General features: G+C 49.5%; 1 protein-coding gene across 3 annotated transcripts in view; it reads left to right on the top strand.

Moving 5' to 3' along the window:
* The window catches only part of LOC138810694 (neuroblast differentiation-associated protein AHNAK), a 77,581-nt gene that overhangs the window by 15,051 nt on the left and 39,259 nt on the right, over window positions 1–23,271 (top strand). For 2 of the 3 annotated variants that reach the window (XM_069997887.1, XM_069997888.1), the window contains exon 5: window positions 1,159–18,749. The exons of the other annotated variant lie outside the window; for it this stretch is intronic. In XM_069997887.1, coding sequence (XP_069853988.1) covers window positions 1,159–17,835 — 16,677 coding nt within the window. In that variant the 3' untranslated portion in view covers window positions 17,836–18,749. Of the gene's footprint in view, window positions 1–1,158; window positions 18,750–23,271 lie in introns of those variants that run through there. 3 annotated transcript variants of the gene reach the window in all.

A 23,271-nucleotide genomic window follows, 5' to 3' on the forward strand; every position in this document is an offset into this window, starting at 1 on the left:
ACCTTGATCCTCAGATCTCAGCTTCCTGAGTAGCATGTAGGCTTGAGTCACTGGCTCTCTTCCTCTAAGAGTTGGCTGTTTTTTTTGGGGGGGGAGGGGAAGAAGGGTAGTTTTGTGATTTTCTTTTTCTTTTTAAGTGGCATAGAAAAAGAGAAGAAAGGAGATGAGAGGAGGGAAGGAGAGGGGGTGGGGTGGGGATTGATTTCCTGTTCTCTATTCAGGGAATGGGAGCTCAGTACTAAGCTGGGCGCTGGTGGCTCACATCTATAATCCTAGCTACTCAGGAGGCTGAGATGGCAGTTTGAAGTCAGCCCAGACAGAAAAGTCCCTGTGAGACTCTGATCTCCAATTAACCACTCAAAAGCCGGAAGTGGGGCTGTGGCTCAAGTGGTAGAGCGCTAGTCCTGAACATAGAGAAGCCCAGGGACAGCACCCAGGCCCTGAGTTGAAGCCCTACAATCAAACCTCCCCGACCTCCAAAGACTTCCAGTACTAGGCAGGTATTCTACCTTTAAGCCACATCCCCAGCCTGTCCCAGCCTTTGAGATGATTTCTTGCTGGCCTGGCCACCTCTGCCTCATAGATATCATTTAGCTCCTCACAGAGGCCAGAGATCATTCGGTGAGTCAGAGGCTGGGCAGTGCAGGGCTTATAGGGCTGTCTCTCTGTTCCTGGTCACTTGTTCATTTATCACGTGGCGGGTCTCCAGTGTGAAAGTATAATGCAAACACAGCCACGCTCTTAGGCTCAACAGATGCTTTCCAAAGTGCAAAGGGCTCCTGAGAGGCCTTCTTGGTGAAATGAAGATGTCGGCAAGCAGAGAGTTGCACACTGAGGTGTGTGGTTAGAGTGGGTTCCTGGAACAGGTGAACTGGAACCTCTCTGGATTTGAATACATCCCCAGCTCTTCCCCTGACTTCCATTTACGCCAATGTTCCCCAGTTATTTCTGCATCTTCCTATGATATGGCTGCCAGCACCCCTCTCCCCATGACTTTCTTCAGTGCCTTGTGCTTTACCCCAGGAGGCTTCCTGGCCCTCCCTTACCATCCTAGATTCTTTGGGAAGCAGGCACGTATGTATATATTATCAGCTGGGCTGTGGCTGGGCAGGTCAGGCAGGCTGGGCTGCAACCTCTGCCGGGCATGTCTTTCTGCAGAGCGGGGATGATGAGGAATACCAGCGCATCTACGCCACAAAGATCAAGCCTCGGCTGAGGTCAGAGGATGGAGTGGAAGGGGACCTGGGGGAGACGCAGAGCCGTACCATTACAGTGACCCGAAGGGTCACGGCCTACACGGTTGATGTGACCGGCCCGGAAGGAGCCAAAGAAATCGACATCAGCAGTCCTGAATTCATGATCAAGATTCCAAAGCATGAAGTGACAGAAATCTCTACCGTGGATGTAGAGGCCCAGCCTGGAAAGACAGTGATTAGACTGCCCTCGGGCGCGGGGGCAGTCTCTCCAACCACAGGCGCTGTCTTTGACCTCAGGACAGGAGCCATTTCCGCCTCGGGACCAGAGCTTCAAGGTCCTGGCCACTCAAAACTCCAGGTCACCGTGCCTGGAATAAAGGTGGGAAGTCCGGGCGTCGATGTCAGTGGGAAGGGTGACAAAGGAGGGGTTCAAGTGCCAGGAGTGGACCTTTCGTCCTCCCTTGGGGGTGGGGCGGGAGCAGCGCAGGGCCCCGCCCTCCAGAGTGGTGACAGTGGGAAAATTAACATTCCTACCATGAAGATGCCAAAATTTGGTGTCTCCACTGGAACGGAGGGCCAGGCACCAGAGGTAGGGCTGAATGTTTCTGCACCTGAATTCTCCCTGGGGCCCCGGGGCAGCAAGCCAGGCCTGGCTGTCAGTGGAGATATCAAGGAACCTCATCTGGAAGTGAAGGCACCCTCTGTCAATATCAAGGGGCTTGAGGGGAAGCTGAAAGGCCCCCAACTCACTGGACCGTCCCTTGAGGGTGACTTAGGCCTGAAGGGTACTAAGGCACAGGGCAGCATAGGAATAGATGCTTCTGCTCCCCAAATTGAGGGTGGGCTTACTGGCCCCAGGGTGGACATTCAAGCCCCGGATGTTCAAGTCCACGGGCCTGAGGGCAAACTGAACATGCCCAAGATGAAAGTCCCTACATTCTCTGTAGCAGGTTCCAAGGGAGCGGGAGCAGGGGTTGAGGTGACATTGCCCACAGGAGAAGTGGCTCTTCCTGGGGTGTCTGGGGATGTCAGCTTGCCCGAGATCGCTGCTGGTGGGCTGGAAGGGAAGATGAAGGGAGCTAAAGTCAAGACTCCTGAAATGATCATTCAGAAACCCCAAATCTCCATGCAGGATGTGGATCTGAGCCTTAGGTCCCCTAAACTGAAAGGCGATGTGAAGATCCCGGTTCCTGAGGTGAAAGGTGACCTTAAAGGCCCTCAAGTGGCAGTTAAAGGCGCCAAAGTAGACATAGAGACACCAAGCCTAGAGGGGACCGTGACAGGCCCCAAGCTTGGCAGTCTTTCTGGGAAGCCAGGCACATGTCGGATCTCTATGGCAGATGTAGACTTGAATGTGGCTGCCCCGAAAGTAAAAGGGGGTGTGGATGTCACACTTCCAAAAGTCGAAGGGAAAGTCAAAGTTCCCGAAGTGGGTATCAAAGGCCCCCAAGTGGATGTCAGTGCTCCAGATGTAGACGTTCATGGTCCTGAATGGAACCTGAAAATGCCCAAGATGAAGGTGCCCAAGTTCAGCACTCCAGGGGTCAAAGGGGAAGGCACAGATCTAGATGTGACTTTACCCAAAGGAGATGTCAGTGTTTCAGGGCCAAAGGTCAGTGTAGAAACCCCAGGTGTCAATGTGGAAGGTCTAGGGGGCAAACTTAAAGGCCCTGATATTAAGCTGCCTGAAGTAAGTGCCAAGACACCAAAGATCTCCATGCCTGATGTAGACCTGCATGTGAAAGGTACGAAGGTAAAGGGGGAGTATGATGTAACAGTACCGAAGCTGAAGGGAGACCTGAAAGGACCCAAAGTGGACATTGCAGTCCCAGATGTGGATGTTCAAGGTCCAGACTGGCATCTGAAGATGCCCAAGATGAAAATGCCCAAGTTCAGTGTGCCTGGGCTCAAAGCAGAGGGCCCGGAAGTAGATGTGAACCTGCCCAAGGCAGATGTGGACATTTCTGGGCCCAAGGTAGAGGTGAGTGCTCCAGAGGTGAGCCTAGAAGGACCAGAAGGAAAACTGAAAGGCCCTAAGTTTAAAATGCCTGAAATGAACATCAAAGCCTCAAAGATCTCCGTGCCAGATGTGGACCTACACTTGAAAGGCCCTAGTGCCAAGGGAACATATGACGTCACAGTTCCAAGGCCTGAAGGTGACATTAAAGTTCCTGATGTGGAACTTAAAAGTGCCAAAATCGATATTGAGGTACCGGATGTGGATGTGCATGGCCCAGACTGGCACCTGAAGATGCCCAAGGTGAAAATGCCCAAGTTCAGCATGCCTGGCTTCAAAGGGGAGGGCCCGGAAGTGGATGTGAACCTGCCCAAGGCTGACCTTGAAGTCTCTGGACCCAAAGTGGACATTGAAGGGCCTGCTTTGAATATTGAAGGGCCAGATGGGAAAGTGAAGGGCCCCAAGATCAAGATGCCAGAGATGAACATCAAAGCTCCCAAGATCTCCATGCCTGATGTGGATTTGCATATGAAAAGCCCCAAGGTAAAGGGAGACTACGACATCACCGTGCCAAAGCTGGAAGGAGACCTGAAAGGCCACAAAGTAGATGTCAGTGCTCCAGATGTTGACGTCCAAGGTCCGGATTGGAGCTTGAAAATGCCAAAGATTAAGATGCCAAAGTTCAGCATGCCTAGTCTCAAAGGAGAGGGCCCAGAAATAGATGTGAATCTGCCCAAAGCTGATATGGACATTTCTGCACCAAAGCTAGATATTAGTGCCCCAGATCTCAGCCTAGAAGGACCAGAAGGGAAGCTGAAGGGCCCTAAGTTTAAGATGCCTGAGATGCATTTCAAGGCTCCAAAGATGCCAGATGTCAATCTGGATCTCAAAGGACCAAAAGTGAAAGGAAATCTAGATGTGTCTGCACCAAAAATAGAGGGGGAAATAAAAGTTCCAGATGTAGACATCAAAGGTCCAAAGGTGGACATCAAAGCACCAGAGGTGGAAGGCTCAGAGTGGAGCCTGAAAATGCCCAAGATGAAAATGCCCAAGTTCAGTGTGCCCAGCCTAAAAGGTGAAGGTCCAGATGTAGATGTGACCCTTCCCAAGGCTGACATTAATGTCTCAGGACCCAAAGTGGACATTGAAGCCCCGGATGTAAGCCTGGAGGGCCCTGAAGGGAAGCTGAAGGGTCCTAAGTTCAAGATGCCAGACATGCATTTCAAGGCCCCCAAGGTCACCATGCCTGACATGGACTTACATCTGAAAGGCCCCAAAGTCAAGGGGGACATGGACGTGACTGTGCCCAAAGTAGAAGGTGAAATGAAAGTGCCAGATGTGGACATCAAAGGGCCTAAAATGGACATCAGTGCCCCAGATGTGGACGTTCAAGGTCCAGACTGGCACCTGAAGATGCCCAAGATGAAAATGCCCAAGTTCAGCATGCCTGGCTTCAAAGCAGAGGGCCCGGAAGTGGATGTGAACCTGCCCAAGGCTGACCTTGATGTGTCTGGACCCAAGGTGGACATTGATGTCCCAGATGTCAATATTGAAGCTCCAGATGTGAAAGTAAAGGGTCCCAAGTTCAAGATGCCTGAGATGAACATCAAGGCCCCCAAGATCTCCATGCCTGATGTAGACTTGAACCTGAAGGGGCCAAAGGTGAAAGGTGATGTGGATGTTTCTCTGCCTAAGGTAGAAGGTGAGATTAAAGTTCCTGAAGTTGACATCAAAGGCCCCAAAGTGGGCATGGATGCCCCTGATGTGGATGTTCAAGGCCCAGACTGGCACCTGAAGATGCCCAAGATCAAAATGCCCAAGTTCAGCATGCCTGGCTTCAAAGGAGAGGGTCCAGAAGTGGATGTGAACCTGCCCAAGGCTGACCTTGATGTCTCAGTTCCCAAGGTGGACATTGATGTTCCAGATGTGAATGTTGAAGGGCCAGATGCAAAAGTAAAAGGTCCCAAATTTAAGATGCCAGAAATGCATATAAAGCCTCAGAAGATATCCATGCCAGATGTTGGCTTACATCTGAAAGGCCCTAAAGTGAAAGGAGATTATGAAGCAACAATTCCAAAAGTCGAAGGAGAGATAAAAGCACCTGCTGTAGACATCAAAGGCCCTAAAGTGGACATTAATGCACCAGATGTGGAAGTCCAAGGTCCAGACTGGCACCTGAAGATGCCCAAGGTGAAAATGCCCAAGTTCAGCATGCCTGGCTTCAAAGGGGAGGGTCCAGAAGCGGATGTGAACCTGCCCAAGGCTGACCTTGATGTCTCAGGACCCAAGGTGGACATTGAAGGGCCTGATGTTGACATTCATGGTCCAGAAGGGAAACTGAAAGGCCCCAAGTTTAAGATGCCAAGCATGAACATACAGACCCACAAAATCTCCATGCCTGATGTTGGGCTGAATCTGAAAGGTCCTAAACTGAAAGGTGATGTTGATGTGTCCCTTCCCAAAGTGGAGGGGAACTTGAAAGGTCCGGAAATTGATGTGAAAGCTCCTAAAATGGATGTGGATGTTGGGGATATTGACATTGAATGTCCAGAAGGAAAGTTGAAAGGTCCCAAGTTCAAGATGCCAGACATGCACTTCAAGGCCCCCAAGATCTCCATGCCTGATGTGGACTTACACTTAAAAGGCCCCAAAGTCAAGGGGGACATGGATGTGACTGTGCCCAAAGTAGAAGGTGAAATGAAAGTGCCAGATGTGGACATCAAGGGGCCTAAAATGGACATCAGTGCCCCAGATGTGGACGTTCAAGGTCCAGACTGGCACCTGAAGATGCCCAAGATGAAAATGCCCAAGTTCAGCATGCCTGGCTTCAAAGCAGAGGGCCCTGAAGTGGATGTGAACCTGCCCAAGGCTGACCTTGATGTGTCTGGACCCAAGGTGGACATTGATGTTCCTGATTTGGAAGTTGAGGGACCAGAAGGAAAACTGAAAGGTCCCAAGTTCAAGATGCCCAAGTTGAACATCAAAGCTCCTAAAATATCTATGCCCGATGTGGACTTGAATTTGAAGGGACCTAAACTGAAAGGAGACATAGATGCTTCTGTGCCAGAAATGGAAGGTGAGCTCAGAGGCCCACATCTTGATATTAAAGGGCCTGGTGTGGACGTGGACATGCCTGATGTTGATCTAGAATGTCCTGATGCAAAGTTGAAGGGCCCCAAGTTCAAGATGCCTGACATGCACTTCAAGACCCCCAAGCTCTCCATGCCTGATGTGGACTTACATCTGAAAGGCCCCAAAGTCAAAGGTGATGTGGATGTGTCTGTACCAAAATTAGAAGGAGATTTGAAAGGTCCTAGCGTGGATGTGGAAGTACCGGATGTTGATCTAGAATGTCCTGATGCAAAGTTGAAGGGCCCCAAGTTTAAGATGCCTGACATGCACTTCAAGGCCCCCAAGATCTCCATGCCTGATGTGGACTTACATCTGAAAGGCTCCAAAGTCAAGGGGGACATGGACGTGACTGTGCCCAAAGTAGAAGGTGAAATGAAAGTGCCAGATGTGGACATCAAAGGGCCTAAAATGGACATCAGTGCCCCAGATGTGGACGTTCAAGGTCCAGACTGGCACCTGAAGATGCCCAAGATGAAAATGCCCAAGTTCAGCATGCCTGGCTTCAGAGCAGAGGGCCCTGAAGTGGATGTGAACCTGCCCAAGGCTGACCTTGATGTCTCAGGACCCAAGGTGGACATTGAAGGTCCGGATGTGAGTCTTGAGGTTCCAGAAGGGAAGTTGAAGGGTCCCAAGTTTAAGATGCCTGACATGCATTTCAAGACCCCCAAGATCTCCATGCCTGATGTGGACTTGCACTTGAAAGGCCCCAAAGTCAAAGGTGATGTGGATGTGTCTGTACCAAAATTAGAAGGAGATTTGAAAGGTCCTAGCGTGGATGTGGAAGTACCGGATGTTGATCTAGAATGTCCTGATGCAAAGTTGAAGGGCCCCAAGTTCAAGATGCCTGACATGCACTTCAAGGCCCCCAAGATCTCCATGCCTGATGTGGACTTACATCTGAAAGGCCCCAAAGTCAAGGGGGACATGGACGTGACTGTGCCCAAAGTAGAAGGTGAAATGAAAGTGCCAGATGTGGACATCAAGGGGCCGAAAGTGGACATCAGTGCCCCAGATGTGGACGTTCAAGGTCCAGACTGGCATCTGAAGATGCCCAAGATGAAAATGCCCAAGTTCAGCATGCCTGGCTTCAAAGCAGAGGGCCCTGAAGTGGATGTGAGCCTGCCCAAGGCTGACCTTGATGTCTCAGGACCCAAGGTGGACATTGAAGGTCCGGATGTGAACATTGAAGGGCCAGAGGGGAAGCTGAGGGGCCCCAAGTTTAAGATGCCTGAGATGCATTTCAAGACCCCCAAGATCTCCATGCCTGATGTTGATTTCAACTTAAAGGGTCCTAAAATCAAAGGGGACATTGATGCTTCTGCCCCAAAACTTGAGGGAGATTTCAGAGGTCCTGAACTAGATGTCAAGGGCCCCAAATTGGATGTTGACATGCCAGAAGTAGCCATGGAAGGTCCAGATGGAAAATGGAAAAGTCCTAAGTTCAAGATGCCAGATATGCACTTTAAAACTCCCAAAATATCCATGCCAGACATTGATCTACATTTGAAAGGTCCAAAGACGAAAGGAGAGGTAGGCATAGATGTTCCTAAATTAGAAGGAGACCTCAAAGCGCCACATGTGGACATCAGTGGCCCAGATATTGACATCGAAGGACCAGAGGGCAAACTGAAAGGCCCTAAGTTCAAGATGCCTGACGTACATTTCAAAGCTCCTAGTATTTCTATGCCTGATGTTGATCTGAATCTAAAAGGGCCTAAAATCAAGGGGGATGTTGATGTGACTGTGCCAGAGGTAGAAGGTAAAATTAAAGTACCAGATGTGGACATCAAGGGCCCCAAAGTAGATATAAATGCTCCTGAGGTTCAAGGCCCAGACTGGCACCTGAAGATGCCCAAGATGAAAATGCCCAAGTTCAGCATGCCTGGCTTCAGAGCAGAGGGTCCAGAAGTAGATGTGAACCTGCCCAAGGCTGACCTTGATGTCTCAGTTCCCAAGGTGGACATTGATGTTCCAGATGTGAATGTTGAAGGGCCAGATGCGAAAGTGAAGGGCCCCAAGTTCAAGATGCCTGAGATGAACATCAAGGCTCCGAAGCTCTCCATGCCTGACTTTGATTTGCATCTGAAAGGTCCCAAAGTGAAGGGCGATGTGGATGTTTCCATGCCCAAACTAGAAGGTGATCTCAAAGGTCCTGAAGTTGATATCAAAGGCCCTAAAGTGGACATTGATGCTCCAGATGTGGACGTGCAAGGTCCAGACTGGCACCTGAAGATGCCCAAGATGAAAATGCCCAAGTTCAGCATGCCTGGCTTCAAAGCAGAGGGCCCCGAAGTAGATGTGAACCTGCCCAAGGCTGACCTTGATGTCTCAGGACCCAAGGTGGACATTGAAGGACCTGAGGTTAACATCGAAGGACCAGAAGGAAAACTGAAAGGTCCTAAGTTCAAGATGCCTGAGATGAACATCAAGGCCCCCAAGATCTCCATGCCTGATGTAGACTTGAACCTGAAGGGGCCAAAGGTGAAAGGTGATGTGGATGTTTCTCTGCCTAAGGTAGAAGGTGAGATTAAAGTTCCTGAAGTTGACATCAAAGGCCCCAAAGTGGACATAGATGCCCCTGATGTGGATATTCAAGGCCCAGACTGGCACCTGAAGATGCCCAAGATCAAAATGCCCAAGTTTAGCATGCCTGGCTTCAAAGGAGAGGGTCCAGAAGTGGATGTGAACCTGCCCAAAGCTGACCTTGATGTGTCTGGGCCCAAGGTGGACATCGAGGGCCCTGAAGTTAACATTGAAGGGCCAGAAGGAAAACTGAAAGGTCCCAAGTTCAAGATGCCTGAGATGAACATCAAAGCCCCAAAGCTCTCCATGCCTGACTTTGATTTGCACCTGAAAGGTCCCAAAGTAAAGGGTGATGTGGACGTGTCTCTGCCCAAAGTGGAAGGTGACCTGAAGGGTCCTGAAGTGGACCTAACAGGACCCAAGGTGGACATTGATGTCCCTGATGTGGATGTTCATGGTCCAGACTGGCACCTGAAGATGCCCAAAGTAAAAATGCCCAAGTTCAGCATGCCTGGCTTCAAAGCAGAGGGCCCGGAAGTGGATGTGAACCTGCCCAAGGCTGACCTTGATGTCTCAGGACCCAAGGTGGACATTGAAGGGCCTGATGTTGACATTCATGGTCCAGAAGGGAAACTGAAAGGCCCCAAGTTTAAAATGCCTGAGATGAACATCAAGGCCCCCAAGATCTCCATGCCTGACATTGACCTTAATTTGAAGGGGCCAAAGGTGAAGGGTGATGTGGATGTTTCACTGCCTAAAGTAGAAGGTGAGATTAAAGTTCCTGAAGTTGACATCAAAGGCCCCAAAGTGGACGTGGATGCCCCTGATGTGGATGTTCAAGGCCCAGACTGGCACCTGAAGATGCCCAAGATCAAAATGCCCAAGTTCAGCATGCCTGGCTTCAAAGGAGAGGGTCCAGAAGTGGATGTGAACCTGCCCAAGGCTGACCTTGATGTCTCAGGACCCAGGGTGGACATTGATGTTCCAGATGTGAATGTTGAAGGACCAGATGTGAAAGTGAAGGGCCCCAAGTTCAAGATGCCTGAGATGAACATCAAGGCTCCTAAGATCTCCATGCCAGATTTGGATCTTAATCTGAAGGGTCCTAAAGTGAAAGGAGATGTGGATGTTTCACTTCCAAGTATAGAGGGTGATTTGAAGGGACCTAATCTTGACATAAAAGGTCCAAAGTTAGATTTAGAAGCACCAGATATTGACCTTCAGGGCCCTGAGGGCAAATTAAAGGGCCCCAAACTGAAGATGCCTGATATGCATGTGAATATGCCCAAGATCTCCATGCCAGAAATTGACTTGAATTTGAAAGGCTCAAAGCTGAAGGGAGATGTGGATATCTCTGGACCCAAATTGGAGGGTGACATGAAAACTCCCAAATTGGATGTAAAGGGCCCTGAAGTGGACATTTCTGCTCCCAAGATTAATATTGAAGGCAAATCAAAGAAATCTCGCTTCAAGCTTCCCAAATTCAACTTCTCAGGCTCCAAAGTTCAGACACCCGAGGTGGATGTCAAAGTTAAAAAGCCAGACATTGATGTAACGGGTCCAAAAGTTGATATTAATGCTCCTGAAGTTGAGCTCCAAGGAAAAGCAAAAGGAGGATCCAAGTTTAAAATGCCTTTCCTGACTATTTCCTCCCCCAAAGTTTCAATGCCTGATGTGGAACTCAATTTGAAAGGGCCCAAAGTCAAAGGAGACATAGATGTTACAGTTCCTAGTGTAGAAGGTGACTTTAAAGGCCCCAAAGTGGACATTGGAGCTCCAGAAGTGCATGTTAATGCCCCAGATGTGGATGTTCATGGTCCAGATTGGAACGTGAAAATGCCCAAGATGAAAATGCCTAAGTTCAGTGTGCCTGGAATAAAAGCAGAAGGGCCTGAGGTGGCTGTGGATCTGCCTAAAGGAGACCTCAGCATAGAAGGTCCCAGAATGAATATTGAGGCTCCAGTACTCAATGTGGAAGGTCCAGAGGGAAGCATAAAAGGTCCCAAGTTCAAGATGCCTGAGATGAACATCAAAGCCCCCAAGATCTCCATGCCTGACATTGACTTAAATCTGAAGGGTCCCAAACTGAAAGGTGATGTGGATGTGTCTCTGCCCAAAGTGGAAGGTGACCTCAAGGGCCCTGAAGTGGACATTAAAGGCCCTAAAGTGGACATTGATGCTCCTGATGTGGGCGTTCATGGTCCAGACTGGCACCTGAAGATGCCTAAAGTGAAAATGCCCAAGTTCAGCATGCCCAGCTTCAAAGGAGAAGGGCCTGAAGTGGATGTGAACCTGCCCAAGGCTGACCTTGATGTCTCAGGACCCAAGGTGGACATTGATGTTCCAGATGTGAATATTGAAGAGCCAGATGCGAAAGTGAAGGGCCCCAAGTTCAAGATGCCTGAGATGAACATCAAGGCTCCCAAGATCTCCATGCCTGACTTTGATCTAAACTTGAAGGGCCCCAAAGTAAAGGGTGATGTGGATGTTTCTTTGCCAAAAGTAGAAGGTGATTTCAAGGCCCCTGAAGTGGACATCAAGGGCCCCAAAGTGGACATTGACACTCCAGATATTAACATTGAAGGTCCAGAAGGTAAATTGAAGGGACCCAAATTTAAGATGCCAGAGATGCACCTCAAGGCTCCCAAAATTTCAATGCCTGACATTGATTTAAACCTAAAGGGGCCAAAGATAGGTGGTGATGTAGATGTTTCCCTACCCAAGATCGAAGGGGACTTAAAAGGCCCAGATGTTGATATCAAAGGTCCAAAAATGGATATCAATGCTCCAGATGTGGATGTTCAAGGTCCAGACTGGCACCTGAAGATGCCCAAGATGAAAATGCCCAAGTTCAGCATGCCTGGTTTCAAAGCAGAGGGCCCCGAAGTAGATGTGAACCTGCCCAAGGCTGACCTTGATGTCTCAGGACCCAAGGTGGACATTGAAGGACCTGAGGTTAACATCGAAGGGCCAGAAGGAAAACTGAAAGGTCCTAAGTTCAAGATGCCTGAGATGAACATCAAGGCCCCCAAGATCTCCATGCCGAACATTGACCTTAATCTGAAAGGTCCCAAAGTGAAGGGTGATGTGGATGTTTCCATGCCCAAAGTAGAAGGTGAGATTAAAGTTCCTGAAGTTGACATCAAAGGCCCCAAAGTGGACATGGATGCCCCTGATGTAGATGTTCAAGGCCCAGACTGGCACCTGAAGATGCCCAAGATCAAAATGCCCAAGTTTAGCATGCCTGGCTTCAAAGGAGAGGGTCCAGAAGTGGATGTGAACCTGCCCAAAGCTGACCTTGATGTGTCTGGGCCCAAGGTGGACATCGAGGGCCCTGAAGTTAACATTGAAGGGCCAGAAGGAAAACTGAAAGGTCCCAAGTTCAAGATGCCTGAGATGAACATCAAAGCCCCGAAGCTCTCCATGCCTGACTTTGATTTGCACCTGAAAGGTCCCAAAGTGAAGGGTGATGTGGACATGTCTCTGCCCAAAGTGGAAGGTGACCTGAAGGGTCCTGAAGTGGACCTAACGGGACCCAAGGTGGACATTGATGTCCCTGATGTGGATGTTCATGGTCCAGACTGGCACCTGAAGATGCCCAAAGTGAAAATGCCCAAGTTCAGCATGCCTGGCTTCAAAGCAGAGGGCCCGGAAGTGGATGTGAACCTGCCCAAGGCTGACCTTGATGTCTCAGGACCCAAGGTGGACATTGAAGGGCCTGATGTTGACATTCATGGTCCAGAAGGGAAACTGAAAGGCCCCAAGTTTAAAATGCCTGATCTGCATCTCAAGGCCCCCAAGATCTCCATGCCTGAAGTTGACCTTAATCTGAAGGGGCCAAAGGTGAAGGGTGATGTGGATGTTTCACTGCCTAAAGTAGAAGGTGAGATTAAAGTTCCTGAAGTTGACATCAAAGGCCCCAAAGTGGACGTGGATGCCCCTGATGTGGATGTTCAAGGCCCAGACTGGCACCTGAAGATGCCCAAGATCAAAATGCCCAAGTTCAGCATGCCTGGCTTCAAAGGAGAGGGTCCAGAAGTGGATGTGAACCTGCCCAAGGCTGACCTTGATGTCTCAGGACCCAAGGTGGACATTGATGTTCCAGATGTGAATGTTGAAGGACCAGATGTGAAAGTGAAGGGCCCCAAGTTCAAGATGCCTGAGGTGAACATCAAGGCTCCCAAGATCTCCATGCCTGACCTTGATTTGCATCTTAAGGGTCCAAAAGTGAAGGGAGATGTGGACGTGTCTCTGCCCAAAGTAGAAGGTGACTTCAAAGGCCCTGAAGTTGATATCAAAGGCCCTAAAATAGACATTGATGCTCCAGATGTGGACGTTCATGGCCCAGACTGGCACCTGAAGATGCCCAAAGTGAAAATGCCCAAGTTCAGCATGCCTGGCTTCAAAGCAGAGGGCCCGGAAGTGGATGTGAACCTGCCCAAGGCTGACCTTGATGTCTCAGGACCTAAGGTGGACATTGATGTTCCGGATGTGAATGTTGAAGCTCCAGATGTGAAAGTGAAGGGCCCCAAGTTCAAGATGCCTGAGATGAACATCAAGGCTCCCAAGATCTCCATGCCTGACTTTGACTTGCATCTGAAGGGCCCCAAAGTGAAGGGTGATGTAGATGTTTCCCTGCCTAAGATGGAAGGTGACATAAAGTGCCCAGACATTGATATGCAGGGCCCCAGCATGGACATTGACACCCCTGATGTCAACATTGAGGGTCCAGAGGGAAAATTAAAGGGGCCTAAATTTAAAATGCCAGACATGCATATCAAAGCTCCTAAGATCTCCATGCCTGACTTTGACTTACATCTTAAAGGGCCAAAAGTAAAGGGAGACGTGGACCTTTCCTTACCTAAAGTGGAAGGTGAGGTACACGGCCCTGATGTGCACATCGAAGGTCCCGAAGGGAAACTCAAAGGTCCCAAATTTAAAATGCCTGATGTTCATTTCAAAACCCCGCAAATCTCCATGAGTGACATTGATTTGAACTTGAAAGGACCTAAGGTCAAGGGAGACATGGACATTTCTATTCCCAAACTGGAAGGAGATCTGAAAGGCCCCCAAATGGATGTGTCAGGACCCAAGGTGGATCTAGAAATGCCTGATGTGGACATTCATGGGCCAGAAGGCAAACTGAAGGGACCCAAGTTTAAAATGCCTGACTTGCATCTCAAAGCACCCAAGATCTCAATGCCTGAAGTTGACCTAAATCTGAAGGGGCCAAAGGTAAAAGGGGATGTAGATGTGTCTCTGCCCAAAATAGAAGGTGACCTCAAAGGTCCTGAAGTTGACATCAAAGGCCCTAAAGTGGACATCAGTGCCCCTGATATGGACGTTCATGGTCCAGACTGGCACCTGAAGATGCCTAAAGTGAAAATGCCCAAGTTCAGCATGCCCGGCTTCAAAGGAGAAGGGCCTGAAGTGGATGTGAACCTGCCCAAGGCTGACCTTGATGTCTCAGGACCCAAGGTGGACATTGATGTTCCGGATGTGAATGTTGAAGGGCCAGATGTGAAAGTAAAGGGCCCCAAGTTCAAGATGCCTGAGGTGAACATCAAGGCTCCCAAGATCTCTATGCCTGACCTTGATTTAAACCTGAAAGGTCCCAAAGTGAAAGGAGATGTGGATGTGTCTCTGCCCAAAGTGGAAGGTGACCTCAAGGGCCCTGACGTGGACATCAAAGGCCCTAAAGTGGACATTGATGCTCCTGATGTGGATGTACATGGTCCAGACTGGCACCTGAAGATGCCCAAAGTGAAAATGCCCAAGTTCAGCATGCCTGGCATCAAAGCAGAGGGCCCAGAAGTGGATGTGAACCTGCCCAAGGCTGACCTTGATGTCTCAGGACCCAAGGTGGACATTGATGTTCCAGATGTGAATATTGAAGGGCCAGATGCAAAAGTGAAGGGCCCCAAGTTCAAGATGCCTGAGATAAATATCAAGGCCCCCAAAATCTCCATGCCTGATGTTGACCTAGACTTAAAGGGCCCCAAAGTAAAAGGAGATTTCGATGTGACTGTTCCTAAGATGGAAGGTTCCTTCAAAGGGCCCGATGTAGATCTTAAAGGTCCAAGTCTGGATTTCAAAGGCCCTGATGCCAAACTCAGTGGCCCTCATTTGAAGATGCCATCCCTGGATATATCCGTCCCTAAAGTAACTGTCCCTGAGGTTGATTTGCATCTGAAGACACCCCAGATTGGAGTTTCTGGTCCCAAGTTAGAAGGTGGTGACCTTGACCTGAAGGGACCGAAAGTCGATTTAGAAACTCCAGGCTTAGATGTACACATGGAAGGCCCAGAAATGAATATCGAGGGGCCAGATGTGAAAATCCCTAAATTCAAGAAACCAAAGTTTGGCTTTGGTGCAAAAAGCCCGAAGGCTGACATCAAATCACCAGCACTGGAGGTGACTTATCCTGAAGCAGAGCTCAACGTGGAGACGCCTGACATAAGCATCAGCGGCAAGGGCAAGAAAAGTAAGTTCAAGATGCCTAAAATTCACATGAGCGGACCCAAAGTGAAAGCCAAAAAGCAAGGATTTGATTTGAATGTTCCCGGGGGTGAGATTGACGCCAGTCTCAAAACTCCTGAGATGGAGGCCAGCGTCTCAGGACCTGATGCTGCGTTCAAGGCCGACATGAAATCTCCCAAAACCAAGAAAACCATGTTTGGAAAAATGTACTTCCCGGATGTGGAGTTTGACATTAAGTCACCTAAATTAAAAGCTGAGGCCCCCCTCCCGAGCCCCAAGATGGAGGGTGAAATCCAGGTCCCTGATGTAGACATTTCTTCCCCGGGGATTCATGTAGAAGGTCCTGACATCAAAGTGAAGTCTCCGAAGTTTAAGATGCCAGGTGTGGACATCTCTGGGCCAAAACTAGAGGGAGACTTGAAAGGCCCCGCCGTCCAGGCGAATTTCGGCACACCTGACATCAACATGGAAGGTGTCGATGTCAAGGTCAAAGGAACATCTTTTGGCATTTCTGCTCCTCAAGTCTCTTTACCTGATGTGAACCTGAACTTGAAAGGACCAAAGTTAACTGGTGATGTCCCCGGCGTGGGCCTCGAGGGACCAGACCTAGATCTGCAAGGTCCCGATGCCAAAATCAAGTTCCCCAAGTTCTCAATGCCCAAGATCAGTGTCCCTGGTGTGAAACTAGAAGGTGGGGGAACTGAGGTCCATACCCATGGTCCCTCTCTGGAAGGAAGCTTGAGCTCTCCAGATGTGAAGCTTGGAGGGCCTGATGTCTCTCTAAAGGGGCCAGGAGTTGACCTGCCTTCAGTGAACCTTTCTATGCCCAATGTCTCTGGGCCTGACCTTGACCTGAACTTGAAAGGACCAAGTCTGAAAGGAGACCTGGCTGCATCCATTCCCAGCGTGAAGATGCACGGCCCCGGGCTTGACATCAGCGGTATTGGTGGAAAGGTACAGATGGGAGGAGATGGTGTTGGAGCACCAGACTTGACGCTGAAGGGACCAAGCCTCCAGGGAGATCTGGCTGTGTCTGGTGACATCAAGTGCCCTAAAGTATCCGTAGGCGCTCCCAATCTAAGCGTGGAGGCTTCTGAAGGTGGGCTTAAATTTCCCCAAATGAGACTGCCCCACTTTGACATCTCTACTCCAGGATCCGATGTGGACGTTCATCTCAAGGGGCCACAAGTTTCTGGAGACCTCTCCGGGCCAGGCATGGGTGTGAATCTGAAAGGGCCCCAGATCTCAGCACCGGGTGTGGACTTGAACTTGGAAGGACCAAAAGTTAAAGGAAATCTTGGTGTTTCTGGTGATGTGGAAGGCCTCACTGTCAGAGGGGCTCTTCCAGGTGTCAGCGTTCAAGGCCTCGAAGGAAAACTCCAGATGCCGGGAATAAAGTCCTCTGGCTGTGATGTGAGCCTGCCAGCTGTGAATGTGCAGCTCCCAACCGGGCAGATCTCTGGTCCTGAAATCAAAGGCGATCTGAAGGGTTCAGGACCTGACATCCACTTAAAGGGGCCTTGCGTTGCTATGACATCTCCAGAGTCGGATTTTGGTGTCAGCTTGAAGGGCCCGAAAGTCAAAGGTGGTGTAGATGTCTCAGGGGCTGTCAGCGCTCCAGATATCAGCCTGGGTAAAGGACATATAGGTATCAAGGGCTCTGAGGGTGAGTGGAAGGGACCCCAAGTCTCTTCTGCTCTCAACTTGGACGCGTCCAAGTTTGCTGGGGGCCTTCATTTCTCAGGACCAAAGGTAGAAGGAGGTGTGAAAGGAGGCGAGATTGGACTCCAGGGTCCTGGGCTGAGTGTTTCTGGGCCTCAAGGTCACTTGGAAAGTGGATCTGGAAAAGTTACATTCCCCAAGATGAAGATCCCCAAATTTACCTTCTCTGGCCGGGAGCTGGTTGGCAGAGAAGTCGGGGTAGATGTCCACTTCCCTAAAGTGGAAGCCAACGTGCAGGCTGGCGAAGGTGACTGGGAAGAGTCTGAAGTGAAACTGAAGAAATCGAAGATCAAAATGCCCAAGTTCAATTTTTCCAAGCCTAAAGGGAAAGGGGGTGTCACCGGCTCCCCGGAAGCATCCATTTCCGGGTCTAAAGGTGACCTGAAAAGCTCCAAAGCCAGCCTCGGTTCTCTGGAAGGAGAGGCACAAGCAGACACATCTTCACCCAAAGGCAAATTCTCCCTGTTTAAAAGTAAGAAACCAAGGCACCGCTCCAATTCATTCAGCGACGAGAGGGAGTTCTCGGCGCCCTCCACCCCTACCGGAACTTTGGAATTTGAAGGTGGAGAAATGTCCCTGGAAGCTGGGAAAGTCAAAGGCAAGCATGGCAAGCTGAAATTTGGTACCTTTGGTGGATTGGGGTCAAAGAGCAAAGGTCACTATGAGGTGACGGGGAGTGATGAGGAGACAGGCAAGTTGCAGGGGAGTGGCGTGTCCTTGGCCTCTAAGTCCCGACTGTCCTCTACTTCTAGCAATGACAGTGGGACGAAGGTTGGCATCCAGCTGCCAGAGATAGAACTGGCGGTTTCTACCAAGAAAGAGTAGTGGGTCTTTGTATGTGTGTACATATATATATGTATATATAAAAAAAAGAATATGGCAGCCTTGGGTGTGTTTGTATATAAACTCCAAAGAGAAGCACCTCTCCAGCCTCAGCAATAATGCAAAGATCCGGGCTTCTGCCCCTGTGGCAAGTGCTACAAACAAATAAAAAACCCCAAACCAAAACAAACAAAAACCAACTGCCTCTAGGCTCCTGGAATCCTGCAAGTAGCTGGAGTTTCAGCTGGACCCAGCCGCAATGCAGAGTCAGTAGTATTTGCCTTAAAGATTTCAGGGCTCTTTTGACTTTTTGGTTTTGGTTTTTGGTTTTTGCTTTGACTGCTGAGAGAGCTCTTGTTTACTAAGCAAGCTTTTATTTTTGTGTGTGTTTATTATCATTTTTACTGAACATTGTTAGTGTTGGGGGGTAACTGAAACCCACTTTTTCATTGTAATGACTTTTTTTGGGGGGCTTTTCTTAATAAGAGGGTGGGATAAAAGGCAGTGGATGGGGTCAGATCTTAATTGCTCCTGAGATTTGATCTATTCAAATAGTAACATCTAGAGATGGTCCAAAGAAATGGCAGCCAGAGTGTGGGTATTTCTCCCAAACTCTTTAGCATAGGTTCCCTCCCTCCCCTCCCCCTCCAGGGGTGGTGGTCTCAGCCAGTTTGGTGCTCAGGATGACAGGAAATTAGCACGATTGCAGATTATCCCACGGGGCTTTCATGCTGTGTTTTATAAGAGAAATGTTTGAATTATGACTTGCCATGTTCTTGACAATAGTCTTGATTTTCTTTTAACAAATGCTATCATGAGCGAGAAAATTTCTGGCACTTTAATGGCAAATTAATTGAGAATGTAAAGAAAATCCATGCTGTATGAGGCAAATAAAACTTGTTTATTAACCCTGATAACTTGTGTCATTGTATTGTGTAATGACAGGGTGGAGCCAGGGGAAGTTTATCTGCCCAGCCCTGACTGTTGAGACTAGATATACCCAGTGTCATTGCTAGTTTTGCTAGTGACGTGTGTGTGTGTGTGTGTTTGTGTGTGTGTGTGTGTGTGTGCGCGCGCGCACCAATCCTGGAGCTTGAACTCAGGGCCTGGGCGCCTCTCCCTGAGTCTTTGTGCTCAAAGCTGGTATTCTACCACTTGAGCCACAGCTCTATTTCTGGCTTTTAGTTAATTGGAGATAAGAGTCTCAGAGTTTCTTGCTGGGCTGGCTTTGAATCATGATCCTCAGATCTCTGCCTCCTGAGTAACTAGGGTTACAAGTGTGAGCCACCAGCACCTGGCTACTGTTAGTGACTTTAAGTGTGACTTCCACATAGGAGAAGCATTCTTAAAAAATTGTTTTTATTGTTCTATATAATACAGGTGATATACAGAAGGGTTAGTGTTACATAAGTCAGGTAATGAGTACATTTCTTTTTGGACAATGTCATGCCTTCTCTCCCTCTCTCCCAGTTTTTTCCTCCCATCCCCACCCGCAAGTTCTATGGCTCATTTTCAATATAGTGTCCAGTGAGTAACCCCATTGCATTTGTTCACCCTCTGTCCCTCCATGTCTGTGCCCAAGAGGAGGCATTCTTAGTTTCTTGATTCGCACAGTGATCCTGGCTGGGCTGCTGCAGAATTAAGAGGGGTAGAGACTTAGCTGGAGCCAGGCCTTGGGCTCCAATCTCCAGCACTAGGACAAGAGAAAGGAGCTGTACCTGGCAAGATGGTGGCCTAATCCCCCAGGACCCTTCCACCAACGTGGCAGCCTTGGATATGGACTCAAGATTCAGAGGTGAATGGGAAAGAAGTCCTATTAGAGTAGCAGGAAGGACTCCTACTGTAAGGCACAGGATGGCTGCCTTCTGCTCTGGCACTGGCCATTGGCTACGTGTTCCCCCCAGTAGCCTCAAGTTACTTGTACACTCCAGGCCTCAGTTTCCTCTTTGAAATAATGGCGCTGATCTTGCCAGGTGCTGGTGGTTCCTGCTTGTTGTAATCCTAATTACTCAGGAGGCTGAGAGCTGAAGATCAAGGTTTGAAGCCAGCTGGGGCACAAAAGTCAGTGAGATTCTTCTCTCCAATTAACCAATTGATAAAGCTGGAATTATAGCCAGGCGCTGGTGGCTCATGCCTGTAATCCTAGCTACTCAGGAGGCTGAGATCTGAGGATCACAGTTCAAAGCCAGCCTGGGCAGGAAAGACCGTGAGACTCCTATCTCCAATAAACCACCAGAAAACCGGAAGTGGCGCTGTAGCTCAAGTGGTAGAGTGCTCGCCTTGAGCTGAAGAGCTGAGGGACAGCGCCCAGGCCCAGAGTTCAAGCCCCACGACCGACAAAAAAGAAAAGAAAAGAAAAAGCTGGAATTGGAGGTGTGGCTCAAGTGGTGGAGCACTAGCCTTGAACACAAAAGCTAAGCGAGAGCATGGGGATTGGGAAAGAAGACAACAACAAGAACTCCAAGTTTGGGCAAGTTTCTCTTGCAAGAGGGCTGGTGGCACGCTTGGCCTTGTTCTCTGGTTGGGGATTTTGAAAATGGGGCTCTTGGCTTTGGGCTTGCAGCACACAGCAGCTCTCTGTCTTTTCTTCATGAGGACAAAGAATTCGTGTATGAATGTTTGCCACAGGGCTGGAATGCCGTGCGCTGTTTACCAGCCTCAGCGTTGCCTTGTGGGGTCAGGCAGCCTTATGGGCTTCTTCCAGCCCTCAGGGATCCTGAAGTCTCAGCCCTGGGTCACAGCAAATGTGTGGGGTTTGCTGAGGAGGACAGCATCATTTCCCCTTAAATACTTCTTTTTTCTTTCCCTTTTTCTGGGCTGACAGTGCTGGGGCATAAACTCAGGGCCTGGAGGTGCTGTCCCTTAGCTTTTTTTTTTTTTTTTTTTTTTTTTAAACTCAAGGTTGTTGCTCTACCACTTGAGCCATAACTCCACTTGCAGCTTTTTGGTGGTTCATTGGAGAGAAGAGTCTTGTAGACTTTCCTGTCTAGGTTGGCTTCTTACTGTGATCCTCAGATCTCAGCCTCCTGACTAGCAAGGATTACAACATGCAAGTCTGGCTTTTTTGTTGTTGTTGTTGGTTGTGGAGCCTGAACTCTGGGCCTGGGCGTTTTCTCTCAGGTCTTCAGCTCAAGGCTAGTGCTCTACCACTTGAGCCACAGCGCCACTTTTCTACTTATGTGGTGCTGAGGAATCGGACCCCCAAGCATTCTACCACTGAGCCACCTTCCCAGCCCCTGGCTTTCTTTTCTCATTTAGTAAGTAGTCAAACTGAGGCTCAGTCAAGTTAAACCATGGGTGCAAAGCCACCCAGCTAGTAAGCATCAGGACCCCCGCTGGATCACAACTCACCCTGGGATCTGGTGTGACTGAGACACATGCACTTTTTACATAGCGTTCGGTTCACTCTGCTACCAGAAAGACTTAATAATAAGCTAGGTTTCAAAGCTTGGAGAGGGGCCAGGAGGGGTAATCCACTGCAGGCTGGAGTTGAGTGGGGGCGGGTCTACTTGGCAGGGTGGGGCCAGAAGGAGGGAGAGGAAGGGCTGGGAACTGAGACAGAAACTGGAGGCCCAGGCTGGGTTCTGCCCTGAAACAAAAAAAAGAAAAAAGAAAAAAGAACTCTGCCATGAGCCTATTTTTTGAGAGGGACAGGGTTTGTTCCAGGTCTCAAGTAGAGTGAAACCTTGCTCAAGGTCGGCCTTGTGGGCTGCTGCCAGCCCTTCCTGTGGCTTTCCTGCCCCTTGCCACCCTTACTGAGTCTGCAGCTCTTTCATGGTAATAAACAAGACAGAAAAGCCAATCAAAGTGTGTGCATTCTTATTAGCCCTGCCTACTGGTCCTGGACTTCAGCCCAGCCATACTAGAAGCCCTGTGGCCACCCTAGTGAGTGGCCATTCTGGCTGGCTCTAGCACATCCCTTTGGACAGAGTTGTTCCTGACAGCGACAGTTTCCCCTGGCATCTCTGCACCTGCCAGCTCTGCTCAGCAGCCGGGCAGAGGCCAATGTTAAACCTGTTGGAAAACGTGCCAACAACTTTTGGTGTGAGCACAAGGGCCTTGGACTTCCTGGGTGGAATGAAGCCACTCATCCCATCTCCAACCTCAGGCTCTCTCACTTTTCCTTCCAGAGATGAAGAAGAAAGACCTTGTGGGGTGCTGGTGGGGTACGGCCTGGGCTGGGCAAAGGGAAGCAAAACCCTTGGTCCTGGAGGAGGAAAGTTAAAGAAGTAAGGAAAAGGGAAGGCCAGGAAAAGGAAAGAGGGAGGCTGCGGGTGTGGCTCACTAGTACAGCCCCTGCCTGGCATATGCAAGACCAAGCTTGATCCCAAGCACTAAAGAAAGAAATGAGGGAGGAAAAGGAGGGAGGGAGGGAGATAGGGAGGATGGGAGGGAAGGAAGGAAGGAAGGAAGGAAGGAAGGAAGGAAGGGAGGGAGGAAGGAAGGAAGGGAGGGAGGAAGGAAGGAAGGGAGGGAGGGAGGGAGGAAAGGAGGAAGGAAGGGAGGAAGGAAGGGAGGGAGGGAGGGAGGGAGGAAGGAAGGGACTTACAGGAAACAGGACAGCACCATAGGATGATCTGGTGGTTTAAGCTTCTCCCCACCCACTGATCCAAATAAATTTAATCTAAATACAGTTGTAGTTTGCGACATGGAGGCAAACCAGAAATCAGCTCACACCTGGAAGCCCTCATTCTGCACTTGGAAGCCATCTAGTCTGGATTTGGCCTGTTCAGCCAAACTGTTAAATCCCCAGGCTCATATGAATTCTGCCACCCCTTACTGGGGGAATTTTTTAATCCACTTTAGAGCTGCTGCAAGCTATGAGCCAGGCAGTGGGTCCAGCAGGACACCGGGCACAGAGGAGATTGGGGCATCAAGAAAGAAGATTCTGGAAAGCCATCAGAACCTCCCCCTCCCCCCCCCCCCGACAGGTTTATACTTCTCCATTGGTGCTTCTCACCTTGGTGGGTTCTAAGCCCCAATTAGAGCACCAGTGCAAGTTGTCACTGCATCTAGATGGCTCTGAGGTCAGCTTTATATTGGTGGGCTCTCTATATGTTAACGTGTGTGTGTGTGTGTGTGTGTGTGTGTGTGTGTGTATGTATGTATGTATGTATGTATGTGTATGTATGCACAAGTGCCAGTACTGGGGCTTGAATTCAGGGCCTCATACTCTCCCTTAGCTTTTTCATATCAAGGCTGGTGCTCTACCACTTGAACCACACCTGGGTTTTTGGTTGTTAGAGATAAAGAGTTGTCTCTTGGGTTTGTCTGCCTGGGCTGATTTTGAACCAGGATTCCAAGTAGCTAGGATGACAGCCTGAGCCACCCACTCCATGAGCACTTTTGGACTTGTGCATTTGATAGGAGGACTTTGGGGTCCTGATGGGTGGGTGGGGCTTTCCAGTGGCTACTCCACCCATCAGAAGGCCAGCTCAG

This window comes from Dipodomys merriami, unplaced genomic scaffold (genome assembly GCF_024711535.1).
Source record: "Dipodomys merriami isolate MVZ:Mamm:240054 unplaced genomic scaffold, mDipMer1.0.p SCAF_505, whole genome shotgun sequence".
Taxonomy (NCBI): domain Eukaryota; kingdom Metazoa; phylum Chordata; class Mammalia; order Rodentia; family Heteromyidae; genus Dipodomys; species Dipodomys merriami.